At 62.7% G+C, this 18,798-nt stretch overlaps 3 protein-coding genes across 5 annotated transcripts; all 3 read right to left on the bottom strand.

Moving 5' to 3' along the window:
* Positions 1-101: 101 nt before the first annotated feature.
* LOC116781605 (class II histocompatibility antigen, B-L beta chain-like) lies at positions 102-2,730 on the bottom strand. Of its 2 annotated transcripts, none has more exons than XM_032677262.1 (5): positions 2,542-2,730; positions 1,785-2,054; positions 765-1,046; positions 389-495; positions 102-275 (listed from the first exon to the last, which is right to left on the bottom strand). In XM_032677262.1, the coding sequence occupies exons 1-5, from the start codon at positions 2,624-2,626 to the stop codon at positions 267-269; spliced, it is 753 nt and encodes a 250-aa protein (XP_032533153.1). In that variant the 5' UTR covers positions 2,627-2,730; the 3' UTR covers positions 102-266. The 2 variants fall into 2 exon arrangements, with proteins under 2 accessions (XP_032533153.1, XP_032533154.1); XM_032677263.1 differs by having other exon boundaries at positions 103-275; positions 765-945; positions 2,542-2,686.
* Positions 2,731-4,239: 1,509 nt separating this feature from the next.
* On the bottom strand, positions 4,240-6,855 carry LOC116781604 (class II histocompatibility antigen, B-L beta chain-like). Its single transcript, XM_032677261.1, has 5 exons — positions 6,667-6,855; positions 5,900-6,169; positions 4,859-5,140; positions 4,483-4,589; positions 4,240-4,368 (listed from the first exon to the last, which is right to left on the bottom strand). Exons 1-5 carry the CDS (start codon positions 6,749-6,751, stop codon positions 4,360-4,362), a joined length of 753 nt encoding a protein of 250 aa, XP_032533152.1. The 5' UTR covers positions 6,752-6,855; the 3' UTR covers positions 4,240-4,359.
* Positions 6,856-7,905: 1,050 nt separating this feature from the next.
* Positions 7,906-10,575, bottom strand: LOC116781603 (class II histocompatibility antigen, B-L beta chain-like). 2 transcript variants are annotated; one of them, XM_032677259.1, is made up of 5 exons: positions 10,395-10,575; positions 9,630-9,899; positions 8,568-8,748; positions 8,192-8,298; positions 7,906-8,078 (listed from the first exon to the last, which is right to left on the bottom strand). In XM_032677259.1, exons 1-5 carry the CDS (start codon positions 10,477-10,479, stop codon positions 7,951-7,953), a joined length of 771 nt encoding a protein of 256 aa, XP_032533150.1. In that variant the 5' UTR covers positions 10,480-10,575; the 3' UTR covers positions 7,906-7,950. The 2 variants fall into 2 exon arrangements, with proteins under 2 accessions (XP_032533150.1, XP_032533151.1); XM_032677260.1 differs by having other exon boundaries at positions 7,907-8,078; positions 8,568-8,849; positions 10,395-10,572.
* Between the last annotated feature and the right edge of the window lie 8,223 nt (positions 10,576-18,798).

Below are 18,798 nucleotides of genomic sequence, written 5' to 3' on the forward strand. Positions count from 1 at the left end.
CATACCCCCGTGTTCTCAAGATTTTTAAGGTCTGAATGTTTCCAAATCCCCCCGTTCCCAGGATTTTCAGAGCCCCTCCCACTTCTCCCCAAGCACCAGGACTGCAGAGCACTGAGAAGCTTTACTGGGAACACTGGGAACAGCTGGTTAGTGTGGGAAGAAATGCAGGGAAGGGGGGGACATGCGACCCCCCCCAAATGAGCGCAGGGTTTGAGGGATCCAGGGTGGTCCCGAGGCCACGGGGAGGGGCTGCGGCCGCCGGCGGCTCAGGAGCTCTGTGGGGAGAGAAAAGGGGGGGAGAGCAAAGGGGCTGGGGGGGCAGGGGGGGCCCAGAGGCCGTGGGAGAGCACGGGGGGGCCACGCCCCCCCTTTGGGGACCCCCCTTTACCTTCTCCCGCAGGTAGAAGCCGAGCCCCAGCGCCAGGAAGACCGAGCCCAAGACGAAGCCCCCGACCCCCACCAGGATCTTGCTGCGGACGGTGTCCGGTGGCATCTCTGGGGGGAGCCGGGGGGGTCAGCACCCCCAAAACCTCCTCCCACGCCCCCCCCGGCACCCCCCAGAGCCCGGCCCGCTCTCCCCCAGCCCACCCGGGGGTCCCTCCCACCTCCTGCCAGTCCCTTCCCAGCCCCTTTGGGGATCCCCCCCGGCCCCTCCCGGCCCCTCCAGGACCCTCCCGCCCCCCTGCCATCCCCCCCAGCACCCCCCAAACTCCCTCCCGGTCGCCCCCGGTCGCCCCCCCGGGGCTGGGGGGGCCGGGCCGTACCCCAGTGCCGGCTGAGGGGGTGCTCCAGGCTGACGTGCTCCACCTGGCAGCTGTAGGTGACCCCGCGCCGGGGGGGGATTTCCAGCAGCACCAGCACCTGGTAGCTCCAGTCCCCGTTGGGGACCACGTCGGTGGCCACCACGTGCTCCGGCAGCTCCTGCCCATCCTGCAACCACCTCACCTGCACCGGCGCAGGGTAGAAATCCATCACGGAGCAGAGCAGGCGGCCGGGGCCGGGCTGGGAGCTCGACGGCACCAGCGAGATGGACACGCTGGGGGGCACTGGCAGGGACGGGGGAGACACTGGGATGTGATGGGGGGCACTGGGAGGGACGGGGAGAGGGCTTGGAGGGCACTGGGAGGGACTGGGATGGCGGTGGGAGGGACTGGGATGGCACTGGGAGGGAGTGGGATGGCAGTGGGAGGGAGTGGGAATCGAGTGGGGGAGAAGGGTCTGGGCTGGGGGGGCACTGGGGAGAGAGTTGGGAGATGTGGGAGGGAAGTGAGAACGACTGGGAATGGAGTGAGAGGGACTGGGAGTGGAGTGAGAGGGACTGGGAGTGGAGTGAGAGGGACTGGGAGTGACTGGTGTGGACTGGGAGTGACTGGTGTGGACTGGGAGTGACTGGTGTGGACTGGGAAGGAAGCGCTCGGGCCTGGGAGGCTGAGTGGTGGTGAGGGAAGTCTTTGTTTTGGGTCTGCCTGGCAACTGGAGCGTCATCAGAGAGACGCGCTGGGATTGGCTGAGGGGAGGGAGCTCGGTGGCATCAACGCGTGGTACGCGGGGGGGGCACTGGGAGAGACTGGGATGGACTGGGAAAAACTGGAATGGACTAAGAGAGATTAGGGAGCATTTGGAAGGACTGGGATGGATTGGGAGGAGCTGGGAGGGGCCAAAGGGCACGGAGATGGGCACAGGGTGGGGTGAGAGGTCTGGGGTGATTCCCAGGGAGGGTTTGAGGGGCTCCAGGGTCATTCCTGGGGCAGGGGCCGAGGAGACCCGCTCTGCCCCACGCTCACCTCTGCGGTTCACAATGAACGGGGTGGACACCTCGTAGTTGTGCCGGCAGTACGTGTCCACTGCTGCCCGATAGTCCTCCAGCAATTCCGGGTTGCTGTTCCAGTACCTGGCCTGGATCTCCCCATACGGGGTGTCCCCCACAAACACCCCCACATCACTGTCGAAGTGGGCGAACTGCTCCCGGTTGTAGATGTACCTCTCCACGTACCTCACCCGCTCGGTGCCGTTGATGAAGTAACACTCGGACTTTCCCATAAACTGGAACACCCCTGTGTGTGCAGGACACGGGTCAGGGGGTGCCCCGTCCCCCTCCATCATCCCCCAGCCCCCCACAGCAGGCTGGCAGCTCAGGGGGCCACCCCGGACCCCCCTTTCCCACCCCCCTCTGCCCCACGGACGCCCCAGCACCGGCTCTTGGCTGGGGGGGAACCCCCCCATCAGCCCCCCGGGGATGGACAGGGGGGTTGGGGACCCCCCCAATGCCCATCCCACCCCCCCAGAGCCCCAGGGAACCGCTGCAGGGCTCGAGGGACACCCAGGGACCCCCAGGGCACCCCTCTGCCTGCTCTCCCACACCCCCTTGCCCCCCTCTCCCACCCCTTTCCCCCCACCCCGGAGACTCTCCCCCGAGACTTTGGGGCTCCCACCCCCCGACCACTCATTCTGCCCCTTCCCACCCCCCTCGCACTCCCTTTTTCGGGGCTCCCACCCCCTCTTTTCTCCCCTCTTGCCCCCCCTTTCCCACCCCCCGCTCACCCGACAGCTCCTCGCCCGCAGCCGGGGGGGCTCCCAGCAGCACCAGCACCGCCAGCACGGCCCCAGCTCCCCGCACACGCTCCATGCCCAGCGCCGGACAGCTGCTGACACCCCAAAACCAGCCGGGCGACGCCTTTTTGGGGGTTTTTGGACGCGCTCGGATTGGCTGAGGGCGCAAAGTCCGGGTACGGTTTCGAGCCCTGTTGGAGCGTGTTCTTCCCGGCGACTGATGAGTCATCATCGCGGCGCGCTGGGATTGGTTGCGGGCGGCGTGGGCCCTTTGCGATTGGCTGAGGGCCGTTGGGGGCCCCCGCGGCAGCCCCGGGGCTGGGGGGGGTTCGGGGGGTCCGTGGGCTGCGGGGGAGGGGGGAGCTCAGGGTCCACGAAAAATGCCCATCCAGGGCTCCCAAAGCTCAGGGTAACCCAAAAATGCCCATCCGGGGCTCCTGCAGCTCCCACGGGCCCCCAGAATCCCGGAGGGCGGTCTCTGATTGGCTGAGCTCGGGGAGGGCTCTGTTCGGGACGGGGCTGGCAGTGCCCAAACCCCCCCGATCCCACAGTTTTTGGGGTCTGGGAGTACCTAAACCTCTCTTTCCAGGATTTCTTGGGGCTGGGAGACTGCAGCCCCCCCTGTTCCTGGGTTACTGGAAGGATGACATTGCCCAAACCCCCCTGTTCTAAGAAGTTTTAGGGTGTCAGTGTTCCCAACCCCCCTATTCTGGTGTTTTTGCTGACCCTGCCCGGGCCTTGGGGGATCCGAGGTGGGGTTTGGGGGTCCCGTATTCCTGGGGATGGGTTTTGGGGTGTCCTGGGTACATTGGAATGAGGTTCTGGGTGTCTGCAGGTTTCAAATAACCCTCTGTTCCTGGGATTTTGTGATTCTGAGAGTGCCCAACCCCCCCCGTTCTTACAATTTTGGGGACCTGGGAATGCCCAAACCCCCCTGTTCTCACAGTGTTGGGGTTCTGGGAGTACCTAACCTTCTCTTTTCCAGGGGTTTTTGGGCCTGGGACAGGTCAAACCCCCCTGTTCCTGGGTTACTGGGAGGCTGCCATTGCCCAAAGCCACCTATTCTCAGGATTGTAGAGCTCTGAATGTGCCAAAACCACCTTTGTCCAGGATTTTGGGGGACTCAGAATGCCCAAACCCCCCTGTTCCTTGGAGTTTTAAGATCTGGAAGTGTCCTAAGACCTCTATTCCAATATTTTGAGGTCTAGAAATGCCCCAAGAACTTTATTCCTGTGACTTTTCAGTTCTAGGAGAGCCTATACCCCTGTGTTCCCAAGATTTTTGTAGTCTCAGTGTTCCTGACCCCCCTGTTCCCATAATTTTGGGGGCCTGGGAGTGCCCAACCCACCTGTTCTGACAATTTTAGGGATCTAGGAGTAAATAACACCCTCTTTTCTTACACTGTGTAGTCCTGGGACAGCCCAATCCCTCCTGTTCCTGGATTACTGGGAGGCTGACAGTGCCCAAACCTCCCTGTTCCCAGGATTTCTGGAGTCTAGGAGTGTCCACATCCCTCTTTTGTGATATTTCAGGGTCAGGGAGTGCCCAAACCCTCCAGTTCCCAGGATTTTCAGGGTCTGGGAATACGAAACCCCCCCGTTCCCAGGATTTTCAGAGCCCCCCCCACATCTCCCAACAACCAGGACTGCAGAGCACTGAGAAGCTTTACTGGGAACACTGGGAACAGCTGGTTAGTGTGGGAAGAAATGCAGGGAAGGGGGGGACATGCGACCCCCCCAAATGAGCGCAGGGTTTGGGGGATCCAGGGTGGTCCCGAGGCCACGGGGAGGGGCTGCGGCCGCCGGCGGCTCAGGAGCTCTGTGGGGAGAGAAAAGGGGGGGAGAGCAAAGGGGCTGGGGGGGCAGGGGGGGCCCAGAGGCCGTGGGAGAGCAAGGGGGGGGCCACGCCCCCCCTTTGGGGACCCCCCTTTACCTTCTCCCGCAGGTAGAAGCCGAGCCCCAGCGCCAGGAAGACCGAGCCCAAGACGAAGCCCCCGACCCCCACCAGGATCTTGCTGCGGACGGTGTCCGGTGGCATCTCTGGGGGGAGCCGGGGGGGTCAGCACCCCCAAAACCTCCTCCCACGCCCCCCCCGGCACCCCCCAGAGCCCGGCCCGCTCTCCCCCAGCCCACCCGGGGGTCCCTCCCACCTCCTGCCAGTCCCTTCCCAGCCCCTTTGGGGATCCCCCCCGGCCCCTCCCGGCCCCTCCAGGACCCTCCCGCCCCCCTGCCGTCCCCCCCAGCACCCCCCAAACTCCCTCCCGGTCGCCCCCGGTCGCCCCCCCGGGGCTGGGGGGGCCGGGCCGTACCCCAGTGCCGGCTGAGGGGGTGCTCCAGGCTGACGTGCTCCACCTGGCAGCTGTAGGTGACCCCGCGCCGGGGGGGGATTTCCAGCAGCACCAGCACCTGGTAGCTCCAGTCCCCGTTGGGGACCACGTCGGTGGCCACCACGTGCTCCGGCAGCTCCTGCCCATCCTGCAACCACCTCACCTGCACCGGCGCAGGGTAGAAATCCATCACGGAGCAGAGCAGGCGGCCGGGGCCGGGCTGGGAGCTCGACGGCACCAGCGAGATGGACACGCTGGGGGGCACTGGCAGGGACGGGGGAGACACTGGGCTCAGCTGGGGGGCACTGGCAGGGAGGGCAGAGGGCTTGGAGGGCACTGGGAGGGACTGGGATGGCACTGGGAGGGACTGGGAGGGCAGTGGGGGGGACTGGGATGGCACTGGGAGGGACTGGGATGGCAGTGGGAGGGAGTTGGAATCGAGTGGGGGAGAAGGGTCTGGGCTGGGGGGGCACTGGGGAGAGAGTTGGGAGATGTGGGAGTGAAGTGAGAACGACTGGGAATGGACTGAGAGGGTCTGGGAGTGGAGTTAGAGGGTCTGGGAGTGGAGTGAGAGGGACTGGGAGTGACTGGTGTGGACTGGGAGTGACTGGTGTGGACTGGGAAGGAAGCGCTCGGGCCTGGGAGGCTGAGTGGTGGTGAGGGAAGTCTTTGTTTTGGGTCTGCCTGGCAACTGGAGCGTCATCAGAGAGACGCGCTGGGATTGGCTGAGGGGCGGGAGCTCGGTGGCCCCAGCGGGGTGGAGACGCGGGGGGGGAACTGGGAGAGACTGGGATGGACTGGGATGGACTGGGAAAAACTGGAATGGACTGGGAGAGACTAGGGGGCACTGGAAGGACTGGGAGTGACTGGGATGGTCTGGGAAGGACTGGGAGAGGGCAAAAGGCCACGGGACGGGCCCAGGGAGGGCTGAGGGGTCTGGGGTGATTCCCAGGGAGGGTTTGAGGGGCTCCAGGGTCATTCCCGGGGCAGGGCCCGAGGGGACCCGCTCTGCCCCATGCTCACCTCTCCTCTCCACGCTGAACGGGGTGACGATCTTGTAGTTGTGCCGGCAGTGCCTGTCCACCGCTGTCCGATAGTACTCCAGCGTTTCCGGGTCGCTGTTCAAGCGCCTGGCATTGATCTCCCCATACGGGGTGTCCCCCACAAACACCCCCACATCACTGTCGAAGTGGGCGTACTGCTCCCGGTTGTAGATGTACCTCTCCATGTACCTCACCCGCTCGGTGCCGTTGGTGAAGTGACACTCACCCGGAGATGAATGCAGGAACACCCCTGTGTGTGCAGGACACGGGTCAGGGGGTGCCCCGTCGTCCCCCCCATCATCCCCCAGCCCCCCACAGCAGGCTGGCAGCTCAGGGGGCCACCCCGGACCCCCCTTTCCCACCCCCTCTGCCCCACGGACGCCCCAGCACCGGCTCTTGGCTGGGGGGGAACCCCCCCATCAGCCCCCCGGGGATGGACAGGGGGGTTGGGGATCCCCCCAATGCCCATCTCACCCCCCCAGAGTCCCAGGGAACCGCTGCAGGGCTCAAGGGACACCCAGGGACCCCCAGGGCACCCCTCTGCCTGCTCTCCCACACCCCCTTGCCCCCCTCTCCCACCCCTTTCCCACCGGTCCCACAATCCCCACACCCCCCCAACCTCACTTTGGGGCTCCCACCCCCCGACCACTCACTCCGGCCCTTCCCACCCCCCTCGCACTCCCTTTTTCGGGGCTCCCACCCCCTCTTTTCTCCCCTCTTGCCCCCCCTTTCCCACCCCCCGCTCACCCGACAGCTCCTCGCCCGCAGCCGGGGGGGCTCCCAGCAGCACCAGCACCGCCAGCACGGCCCCAGCTCCCCGCACACGCTCCATGCCCAGCGCCGGACAGCTGCTGACACCCCAAAACCAGCCGGGCGGCGCCGTTTTGGGGATTTTTGGGCGCGCTCGGATTGGCTGAGGGCGCAAAGTCCGGGTACGGTTTCGGAGCCTGTTGGAGCGTGGTCATCCCGGCGACTGATGAGTCATCATCGCGGCGCGCTGGGATTGGTTGCGGGCGGCGTGGGCGCTTTGCGATTGGCTGAGGGCCGTTGGGGGCCCCCGCGGCAGCCCCGGGGCTGGGGGGGTTCCAAGGTGGGTTTTGGGGGGTCCCGGATTCCCGGAGATGGGATTTAAGGTGATCTGGATGCGTTGGAATGAGGTTCTGGGTGGCCGCGGATTCTAAATAACCCCCTGTTCCCGGGATTTTGTGATTCTGAGAGTGCCCAAATCCCCCTGTTCTTACAATTTTGGGGACCTGGGGATGCCCAAACCCCCCTGTTCTCACAGTGTTGGGGTGCTGGGAGTACCTAATCCTCTCTTTTCCTGGGGTTTTTGGGCCTGGGACAGGTCAAACCCCCCTGTTCCTGGGTTACTGGGAGGCTGCCATTGCCCAAAGCCACCTATTCTCAGGATTGTAGAGCTCTGAATGTGCCAAAACCACCTTTGTCCAGGATTTTGGGGGACTCAGGATGCCCAAACCCCCCCTGTTCCTTGGAGTTTTAAAATCTGGAAGTGTCCTAAGACCTCTATTCCAATATTTTGAGGTCTAGGAGTACCCCAAGAACTTTATTCCTGTGACTTTTCAGTTCTAGGAGAGCCTATACCCCTGTGTTCCCAAGATTTTTGTAGTCTCAGTGTTCCTGACCCCCCTGTTCCCATAATTTTGGGGGCCTGGGAGTGCCCAACCCACCTGTTCTGACAATTTTAGGGATCTAGGAGTAAATAACACCCTCTTTTCTTACATTGTGTAGTCCTGGGACAGCCCAATCCCTCCTGTTCCTGGATTACTGGGAGGCTGACAGTGCCCAAACCTCCCTGTTCCCAGGATTTCTGGAGTCTAGGAGTGTCCACATCCCTCTTTTGTGATATTTCAGGGTCAGGGAGTGCCCAAACGCTCCAGTTCCCAGGATTTTCAGGGTCTGGGAATAGGAAACCCCCCCATTCCCAGGATTTTCAGAGCCCCCCCAACTGCCCCCATCAACCAGGACTGCAGAGCACTGAGAAGCTTTACTGGGAACACTGGGAACAGCTGGTTAGTGTGGGAAGAAATGCAGGGAAGGGGGGGACATGCGACCCCCCCCAAATGAGCGCAGGGTTTGAGGGATCCAGGGTGGTCCCGAGGCCACGGGGAGGGGCTGCGGGCGCCGGCGGCTCAGGAGCTCTGTGGGGAGAGAAAAGGGGGGGAGAGCAAAGGGGCTGGGGGGGCAGGGGGGGCCCAGAGGCCGTGGGAGAGCAAGGGGGGGCCACGCCCCCCCTTTGGGGACCCCCCTTTACCTTCTCCCGCAGGTAGAAGCCGAGCCCCAGCGCCAGGAAGACCGAGCCCAAGACGAAGCCCCCGACCCCCACCAGGATCTTGCTGCGGACGGTGTCCGGTGGCATCTCTGGGGGGAGCCGGGGGGGTCAGCACCCCCAAAACCTCCTCCCACGCCCCCCCCGGCACCCCCCAGAGCCCGGCCCGCTCTCCCCCAGCCCACCCGGGGGTCCCTCCCACCTCCTGCCAGTCCCTTCCCAGCCCCTTTGGGGATCCCCCCGGGCCCCTCCTGGCCCCTCCAGGACCCTCCCGCCCCCCTGCCGTCCCCCCCAGCACCCCCCAAACTCCCTCCCGGTCGCCCCCGGTCGCCCCCCCGGGGCTGGGGGGGCCGGGCCGTACCCCAGTGCCGGCTGAGGGGGTGCTCCAGGCTGACGTGCTCCACCTGGCAGCTGTAGGTGACCCCGCGCCGGGGGGGGATTTCCAGCAGCACCAGCACCTGGTAGCTCCAGTCCCCGTTGGGGACCACGTCGGTGGCCACCACGTGCTCCGGCAGCTCCTGCCCATCCTGCAACCACCTCACCTGCACCGGCGCAGGGTAGAAATCCATCACGGAGCAGAGCAGGCGGCCGGGGCCGGGCTGGGAGCTCGACGGCACCAGCGAGATGGACACGCTGGGGGGCACTGGCAGGGACGGGGGAGACACTGGGCTCAGCTGGGGGGCACTGGCAGGGAGGGCAGAGGGCTTGGAGGGCACTGGGAGGGACTGGGATGGCACTGGGAGGGACTGGGAGGGCACTGGGAGGGACTGGGATGGCAGTGGGAGGGACTGGGATGGCAGTGGGAGGGACTGGGATGGCAGTGGGAGGGACTGGGAATCGAGTGGGGGAGAAGGGTCTGGGCTGGGGGGGCACTGGGGAGAGAGTTGGGAGATGTGGGAGTGAAGTGAGAACGACTGGGAATGGACTGAGAGGGATTGGGAGTGGAGTTAGAGGGTCTGGGAGTGGAGTGAGAGGGACTGGGAGTGACTGGTGTGGACTGGGAGTGACTGGTGTGGACTGGGAAGGAAGCGCTCGGGCCTGGGAGGCTGAGTGGTGGTGAGGGAAGTCTTGGGTTTGGGTCTGCCTGGCAACTGGAGCGTCATCAGAGAGACGCGCTGGGATTGGCTGAGGGGCGGGAGCTCGGTGGCCCCAGCGGGGTGGAGACGCGGGGGGGGCACTGGGAGAGACTGGGATGGACTGGGATGGACTGGGAAAAACTGGAATGGACTGGGAGAGACTAGGGGGCACTGGAAGGACTGGGAGAGACTGGGATGGACTGGGAAGAACTGGGAGGGGAAAAAGGCCACGGGAACGGGCCCAGGGAGGGCTGAGGGGTCTGGGGTGATTCCCAGGGAGGGTTTGAGGGGCTCCAGGGTCATTCCCGGGGCAGGGCCCGAGGGGACCCGCTCTGCCCCACGCTCACCTCTGCGGTTCACAGTGAACGGGGTGACCACCTTGTAGTTGTGCCGGCAGTAGTTGTCCACCTGACCCCGTTTGTACTCCAACAATTCCGGGTTGCTGTTCCAGTACCTGGCCTGGATCTCCCCATACGGGGTGTCCCCCACATAGACCCCCACATTGGTGTCGAAGTGGGCGTACTGCTCCCGGTTGTAGATGTACCTCTCCACGAACCTCACCCGCTCGGTGCCGTTGATGAAGTGACACTCGGACTTTCCCATCCACTGGAACACCCCTGTGTGTGCAGGACACGGGTCAGGGGGTGCCCCGTCCCCCCCCATCATCCCCCAGCCCCCCACAGCAGGCTGGCAGCTCAGGGGGCCACCCCGGACCCCCCTTTCCCACCCCCCTCTGCCCCACGGACGCCCCAGCACCGGCTCTTGGCTGGGGGGGAACCCCCCCATCAGCCCCCCGGGGATGGACAGGGGGGTTGGGGACCCCCCCAATGCCCATCCCACCCCCCAGAGCCCCAGGGAACCGCTGCAGGGCTCAAGGGACACCCAGGGACCCCCAGGGCACCCCTCTGCCTGCTCTCCCACACCCCCTTGCCCCCCTCTCCCACCCCTTTCCCACCGGACCCACAATCCCCACACCCCCCCAACCTCACTTTGGGGCTCCCACCCCCCGACCACTCACTCCGGCCCTTCCCACCCCCCTCGCCCTCCCTTTTTCGGGGCTCCCACCCCCTCTTTTCTCCCCTCTTGCCCCCCCTTTCCCACCCCCCGCTCACCCGACAGCTCCTCGCCCGCAGCCGGGGGGGCTCCCAGCAGCACCAGCACCGCCAGCACGGCCCCAGCTCCCCGCACACGCTCCATGCCCAGCGCCGGACAGCTGCTGACACCCCAAAACCAGCCGGGCGACGCCTTTTTGGGGATTTTTGGGCGCGCTCGGATTGGCTGAGGGCGCAAAGTCCGGGTACGGTTTGGAGCCGTGTTGGAGCGTGGTCTTCCCGGCGACTGATGAGTCATCATCGCGGCGCGCTGGGATTGGTTGGGGGCGGCGTGGGCGCTTTGCGATTGGCTGAGGGCCGTTGGGGCGTGTCCAAGCCCCTCTTTTCCGATATATTCGGGTCTGGGTGTGGTCCAACCCCCCTGTCCCTGGGATTTTTAGGGTCTAGGAGAGGCCATACCCCCGTGTTGCCAAGATTTTTCGGGTCTGAATGTCCCTAACCCCCCTGTTCCCGGGTTTTGGGCTGCTGATGTTGCCCAACCCTCCTGTTCCCAGGATTTTTTGGGAACTCGATGTGCCCAAACGAAGTTCCTCCGTGATTTTTTTCGGTCTGCGTGTGCCCAAACCACCTTGTTCCCAGGATTTTATGGGTCTCCGAGTGCCCCAACGCCCGTGTTCCTGGGATTTTCTGAGCCCCCCCCCCCCCCCCGCTTCCCCCCAGTAACCAGGACTGCAGAGAACTGGGAAGCTTTACTGGGAACACTGGGAGCAGCCGGTTGGGATGCGAAGAAAAGCAGGTTTTAAATTCTGTTATTGTTCTCTTTTTTAAAGGCATGTCCTCACCTGCCCTGCCCAGGTCAAAAGGCAGCAAAAACGTCATATTTGATGTTTTATCCTATTTTACTACGCTTTTTATCTTTTGTTTATTAATTGATTGATTGATTATTTTTTTCTTTTCTTCTTTTTAGTCTCGCCCAAAGCCCTTTGGGGATACACCGAGGCGGCGCAAAGTCTTCTGGGATTAACTGCCTTTATTTCGTTATTATTCCCTTGAAAGACCCTGTGAGGAAGAGGCCACGGCACTGTCCCGCTCGGAGAACTTTGATTTTTACCCTCCCAATATCCCTCATTAATTTCCGCAGGTTTACCTCAAAACCTTAATTTTTTTTTCCTCCCCTCTTCCCACCCCAGAGAGGGTGGGAGAGACACGGACTGCGCATGCGCAGGTCGCTTTTCAGCGGAGCAATTAAACTCACTGCGCATGCGCGTATCCCTTCTCTGCGGAGCCATTACACCACTGCGCAAGCGCTGTCCCGTTTTCTTTTGCCCTTACTTACCACGTGACGCGCGACTTTAGGCAAATAAATGCGCATGCGCCATTTGCCGCCATCTTGCCCTTTTCTTTTTGCCCTTCTCTGTGCTTCGTGGCTCGTTATGCGCATGCGTTGCATTTTTGTCTCGCACTTCCGCTTCTCTTTCGCTGACGTCACTCCGCCAGTCGCGGCGCATGCGCAGTAGCGCCGGCGCGGCAGCAACGGCGCTTCCCGCCCCGTTTTATTTGTTTTTTAATTTTTACTTTATCTTTTCTTTATTTTAGATCTTCTCGTTTTAATTTTGTTACTTCTATTTTTATTTTTTATTTCGTATATTTTTTTCTGGATTTTATGACCTGTTTTTTACTTCCTTTTTATTTTTTTTTATTTATTTATTAATGTGGCATTTGTTCATTTTACATTTATATTTTCTATTTTTTTACTCAATTTTTTTACTTCGTTTTTTATTTTTCGAATTTATTTTTGTTGCATTTATTGTATTTTATATTTTTCTATTTTTTTATTTCTTTTTTTACCTTGTTTTTATTTTTTTAATTTATTTCTGTTGTATTTATTTCTTAATGTTACATTTATTTCTCTTGATTTTTACTGCCCCCAAAATCACCACTTTAGCCCCCAAAATCCCCCGTTTTGCCCCAAATCCCCCATTTTACCCCCACAATTCCCCGCTCCCACCCAAATTTCATCCCAAAATTTCCTGTTTCCACCACAAAATCCCTCATTTAGCCCCAAAATCACCACTTTAGCCCCCAAAAATCACCACTTTAGCCCCAAAAATCCCCAGTTTTGCCCCAAGTCCCCCATTTTAACCCCACAATTCCCCGCTCCCACCCAAATTTTATCCCAAAATTTCCCGTTTCCACCACAAAATCCCTCATTTGCCCCCCAAAATCACCACTTTTGCCCCCCAAATCCCCCGTTTTGCCCCCAAAATCCCCAGTTTTGCCCCAAATCCCCCATTTTACCCCCACAATTCCCCGCTCCCACCCAAATTTTATCCCAAAATTTCCCGTTTCCCCCACAAAATCCCTCATTTAGCCCCAAAAATCACCAGTTTAGCCCCCGAAATCCCCACTTTTGCCCCCAAAAATCACCACTTTTGCCCCCCAAATCCCCCGTTTTGCCCCCAAAATCCCCCGTTTTGCCCCAAATCCCCCATTTTAACCCCACAATCCCCCGCTCTGACCCATCCCCCCCCCCGCCCCGTCTCGCTCGGGTGACCCCAAAATCCGCCCCCATCCCCCCCCGGGACCTCGGGGGGTTCCCGGCAGCCTCGGGGGGGGGGGGGGAGGGGAGGGGCGGGACCTGCCCCCCCCAAAACCCCCCAAAACCCCCCATCCCCCACTCGGGGTCCGAGCCGGGGCCGCGGCAGCGCCGGTGTGGGGTCAGTGGGGGAGGGGGGGATTGGGGGGGGATTTGGGGGGGTTTGGGGTTCTGTGGGGTGGGGGGAGGAGCTGTAGGGGGTGGGATTTGTGGGGGGATGGGATCTGTGGGGGGATGGGATCTGTGGGGTGGGAATTTATGGGGTGGTGGGATCTGTGGGGCGCTGGGATCTGTGGGGTGTTGGGATCTGTGGGGTGGGAGGATCTATGGGGTGCTGGGATCTGTGGGGTGTTGGAATCTATGGGGTGCTGGGATCTGTGGGGGGGGTGGAATCTGTGGGGTGCTGGGATTTATGGGGTGGGAGGATCTGTGGGGTGTTGGGATCTGTGGGGTGAGAGGAGCTGCGGGGCACTGGGATCTGTGGGGTGGGAGGATCTATGGGGTGGGAGGATCTGTGGGGTGTTGGGATCTGTGGGGTGCTGGGAGGATCTGTGGGGCGCTGGGATCTGTGGGGTGTTGGGATCTATGGGGTGGGAGGATCTGTGGGGCAGTGGGATCTGTGGGGTGGGAGGATCTGTGAGGTGTTGGAATCTATGGGGTGCTGGGATCTATGGGGTGCTGGGATCTGTGGGGTGGTGGGAGGATCTATGGGGCGCTGGGATCTATGGGGTGCTGGGATCTGTGGGGTGGTGGGATCTATGGGGTGGGAGGATCTGTGGGGCAGTGGGATCTGTGGGGTGGGAGGATCTGTGAGGTGTTGGAATCTATGGGGTGCTGGGATCTATGGGGTGCTGGGATCTGTGGGGTGCTGGGATCTGTGGGGTGGTGGGAGGATCTATGGGGTGCTGGGATCTGTGGGGTGCTGGGATCTGTGGGGCAGATGGATCCATCCATCCGACAAATCTATGGGGTGTTGGGATCTGTGGGGTGCTGGGAGGATCTATGGGGTGCTGGGATCTGTGGGGCAGACGGATCCATCCATCAAATGGGATCTATGGGGTGTTGGGAGGATCTGTGGGGCGCTGGGATCTGTGGGGTGCTGGGATTTATGGGGTGCTGGGATCTATGGGGTGATGGGATCTGTGGGGTGCTGGAAGGATCTGTGGGGTGCTGGGATCTGTGGGGTGGGAGAATCTATGGGGTGCTGGGATCTGTGGGGTGAGAGGATCTGTGGGATGAGAGGAGCTGTGGGGTGTTGGGATTTATGGGGTGTTGGGATCTATGGGGTGAGAGGATCTGTGGGGTGCTGGGATCTGTGGGGTTTTGGGGATTTGTGGGGCTCTGGGATTTATGGGGTGGTGGGATCTGTGGGGTGTTGGGATCTGTGGGGTGTTGGGATCCGGGGGGTGGAATCTATGGGGTGGTGGGATCTATGGGGTGGGAGGATCTGTGGGGTGTTGGGATCTGTGGGGCTCTGAGATCTATGGGGCGCTGGGATCTGTGGGGTGTTGGGATCTGTGGGGCTCTGAGATCTATGGGGCGCTGGGATCTGTGGGGTGTTGGGATCTGTGGGGCTCTGAGATCTATGGGGCGCTGGGATCTGGGGGGTGTTGGGATCTGTGGGGTGGGAGGATCTGTGGGGTGCTGGGAGGATCTGTGGGGCGCTGGGATCTGTGGGGCGCTGGGATCTGTGGGGCGCTGGCATCTGTGGGGCAGACCCATCTATGGGGCGCTGCTCCCCCCCTCCGCCCCCCCTCCCCCCAAAAAAGGGGAAGGAAGTGAAGCTCCAGTGACCCCCGAGCGGGGGAGGGGCCAAACCCTCCCCCCCCCATCCCCTCCCCTCCCCCCCCGCCGTGTCCCGGGGGTGGGAGGGGCCAAACCCGGACCCCCGAGACCCCCCCAACCCCCCCCTTATCCCCCCCCAGGTCTCCGGGACCCCCCAACCCCCCAAAACCAAGATGTGGCTCTTCCTCCTCCTCCTCCTCTTCCTCCTCCCCGTCCCAGGTAAGGATGGACTTTTGGGGGGTTCTGGGGGGTCCTGGGGGGGTCTTGGGGGGGTCCTGGGGGCACCTCGAGGGTCCTGCTGGGCTTGGAAAGACCCCCCGGACACCCGGGACCCCCCCTCTGATTTTGGGACCCCCCCAAACACCGAGATCCCCCCTCAAAAAACACCTGGATCCCCCCAAAAACACCCGGATCCCCCCCAAAAAATACCTGAATCACCCCAAAACCACCCGGATCCCCCCCCAAAAATACCTGAATCACCCCAAAAAATACCTGAATCACCCCAAAACCACCCAAATCCCTCCTCAAAAACACCCAAATCTCCTCAAAACCACCCGGATCCCCCCCAAAAAACACCCAGATCCCCCCCCCCCAAAAACACCCAGATCCCCCCCAAAAAATACCTGAATCACCCCAAAAACACCCAGATCCCCCCGAAAAAATACCTGAATCCCCCCAAAAACACCCAGATCCCCCCAAAAAAAATACCTGAATCACCCCAGAACCACCCGGATCCCCCTCAAAACCACCCAGATCCCCCCAAAAAATAACTGAATCACCCCAAAAAATACCTGAATCACCCCCAAACCACCCGGATCCCCCCCAAAAACACCCAGATCCCCCCAAAAAACACCCAGATCCCCCCCCAAAAATACCTGTATCACCCCAAAAACACCTGGATCCCCCCCAAAAACACCCGGATCCCACTCCCGGGACATCCCCAAAACCCCTCAGTCCCCGAGCTTCGAGGTGTCCCCGGGGATCCCACCCGGCTTCCCCCAACCCCAAAAACCTTCACCCCCCAGGCTCCAGAACCCCCAAAACACCCGGATCCGAATTCCCGGGATATCCTGGGACATCCCGGGACATCCCCAAACCCCTCTGTCCCTGAGCTTGATCCCCTGTCCCCGGGGATCCAACCCAGCTTCCCTCACCCCAAAAACCTTCACCCCCCATCTCCAGGACCCCCAAAACACCCGGATCCGAATTTCCGGGATATCCTGGGACATCCTGGGACATCCCAGGGCATCCTGGGACATCCCCAATCCCTCTGTCCCCGAGCTTGATCCCCTGTCCCCGGGGATCCAACCCGGCTTCCCCCAACCCCAAAAACCTTCACTCCTCAGGCTCCAGAACCCCCCAAACACCCGGATCCCAATTCCTGGGATATCCTGGGACACCCCGGGACATCCCGGGACATCCCAAAAACCCCTCAGTCCCCGAGCTTCGAGGTGTCCCCGGGGATCCAACCCGGCTTCCCCACCCCAAAAACCTTCACCCCCCAGGCTCCAGAACCCCCAAAACTCCCGGATCCCAATTCCCAGGATATCCTGGGACATCCCGGCACATCCCAGGGCATCCTGGGACATCCCGGGACATCCCGGGACATCCCAAAAACTCCTCAGTCCCCGAGCTTCGAGGTGTCCCCGGGGATCCCACCCGGCTTCCCCCAACCCCAAAAACCTTCACCCCCCACCTCCAACCCCCCCCAAAAAACCCTTCACCCCCCGTGTGTGTGTTCCCCCCCCCCCTCCCCCTTTTAGGGTGTGTGTCCGTCTGTCCCCCGCAGCCCGTGACGGGTCCCCCGGAGGTGGCGGCGGCCGCGGGGACCTGCGCGACCCTCCCGTGCCGCTACGACCTGTGCCGGGCGGGCTCGGGGGTGCAGGTGAGGAGCCTCACCTGGATCCACCGGCCCCTCTTCGACCCCACCTCGCAGACCTTCCGGGGGCGAGTGGTGGCCACGCCCGGGGCGAGCCCCGAGGCCAGGGAGGGGCCCTGCGACCTCACCCTGCCCCGGGTGGGTCTGGGGGACGGGGGCACCTACGGGCTGCGGCTGGAGGGGGCGCGGCGGCGGGGGGGCAACGCCGAGCTCAAGTGGATGCACTGGGTCACCCTCAACGTCACCGGTGAGGGGGGGACACCCCCGAAACCCTTCTGTGCCCCCCCCGTGTCCCCCTTTGTCCCCTTTGTGCCCCTTTGTGCCCCCCCCCGTGTCCCACTTTGTCCCCCTTTGTGTCCCATTTGTCCCCATTTGTCCCCTTTTTGCCCCCCCTTTGTGTCTCCCCCTTTGTGTCCCACTTTGTGGCCCATTTGTCCCCCCCAACCCCCCTTTCCCCCCCTTTCCCCCCACCCCTCTATTCATCCCCCCCACCTTTACCCCCCCGTCTAGCCCCCCTTTTACCCCCCCTATTCCCCCCCCTTTTGCCCCCATCCCCCTCTTCACCCCCCCACCTCTACCCCCCCTCTAACCCCCCTTTTACCCCCCCTTTACCCCCGCCTTCCCCCCCTTTCCCCCAATCCCCCCCTTTATCCCCCCCACTTTACCCCCCTTTTACCCCCTTTTATCCCCCCTTTACCCCCCTTTTCCCCCATCCCCCTCTTTACCCCCCCACTTTTACCCCCCCTCTAACCCCCTTTTTCCCCCCTTTCCCCCCCATCCCCCTCTTCACCCTCCCACCTCACCCCCCCCTCTAAACCCCCTTTTACCCCCTCTTTTACCCCCCCTTTTACCCCCCTTTCCCCCCCTTATCCCCCCCTTTCCCCCCATCCCCCTCTTTACCCCCCCACCTCACCCCCCTCTAACCCCCCTTTTACCCCCTTTTTCCCCCCCTTTCCCCCCCTTTCCCCCCCATCCCCCTCTTCACCCCCCCCCACCTCACCCCCCTCTAACCCCCCCTTTTCCTCCCTCTTTTACCCCCCCTTTTACCCCCCCCTTCCCCCCCTTTTGCCCCCATCCCCCTCTTTATAACCCCCCCACCTTTCCCCCCCTTTCCCCCCCTTCCCCCCCTTTTCCCCCCATCCCCCTCTTCACCCCCCCTTCCCCCCCCTTTTACCCCCCTTTCCCCCCTTTTAACCCCCCTTTCCCCCCGTTACCCCCCCTTTCCCCCATCCCCCTCTTCATCCCCCCCACCTCACCCCCCCTCTAACCCCCCTTTTCCACCCCTTATCCCCCCCTTTACCCCCCCCAACCCCCCTTTTACCCCCTCTTCACCCCCCCACCTCACCCCCCCCTCTAACCCCCTTTTTTCCCCCCTTCTCCCCCCCACAGCCGCCCCCCCGCCCCCCCACCTGTGGCCGGGGCCCTCCCCCCTCCCCGCGGGTGGTCGCAGCACCTTTGGGTGCTGGGTGCCCCCCCCCCTGCCCCCAGGACCCCCGGACCCTCACCTGGGAGGGGCCCCTGGCCACGGGGGGGGGGGGGGCTCACAAGGGCCCCTGGACCCCCCCGATCTCTGAGACCCCCCACCCGGCCCTGGGGACCCTCCTGGTGGCCCAAGTGCTCTGGCACCACGACGGGACCCCCCTCAACTGCACCCTGAGGGGGGGGCGAGGGGAGCCCCTGGCCCGGGCGACGCGGCTGCTCCGGGTCCACTGTGAGATATTTGGGGGGGGGGGAGTCACGGGGGGGGGGTTATGGGGGGCTCTGGGGGGGGTATGGAGGGGTTATGTGGGGTTATGGAGGGGTTATGGGGGGTTATGGGGGTCTCTGGGGGGGTTATGGAGGGGTTATGGGGGGTTATGGGGGGTCTCGGGGGGGTTATGGGGGTCTCTGGGGGGGTTATGGAGGGGTTATGGGGGGGTTATGGGGGGTTATGGGGGTCTCTGGGGGGGTTATGGGGGTCTCTGGGGGGGTTATGGAGGGGTTATGGGGGGGTTATGGGGGGTTATGGGGGTCTCTGGGGGGTTATGGGGGTCTCTGGGGGGGTTATGGAGGGGTTATGGGGGGTTATGGGGGCTATGGGCATCCCTGAGGGGTTATGGGGGGTCCCTGGGGTGTTATGGGAGGGTTATGGGGGGTTATGGGGGGTCCTTGAGGGGTTATGGGGGGTCCCTGGGGTGTTGGGGGGGGGTTATGGGGGTCTCTGG

Source organism: Chiroxiphia lanceolata, unplaced genomic scaffold (assembly GCF_009829145.1).
Source record: "Chiroxiphia lanceolata isolate bChiLan1 unplaced genomic scaffold, bChiLan1.pri scaffold_102_arrow_ctg1, whole genome shotgun sequence".
NCBI lineage: Eukaryota > Metazoa > Chordata > Aves > Passeriformes > Pipridae > Chiroxiphia > Chiroxiphia lanceolata.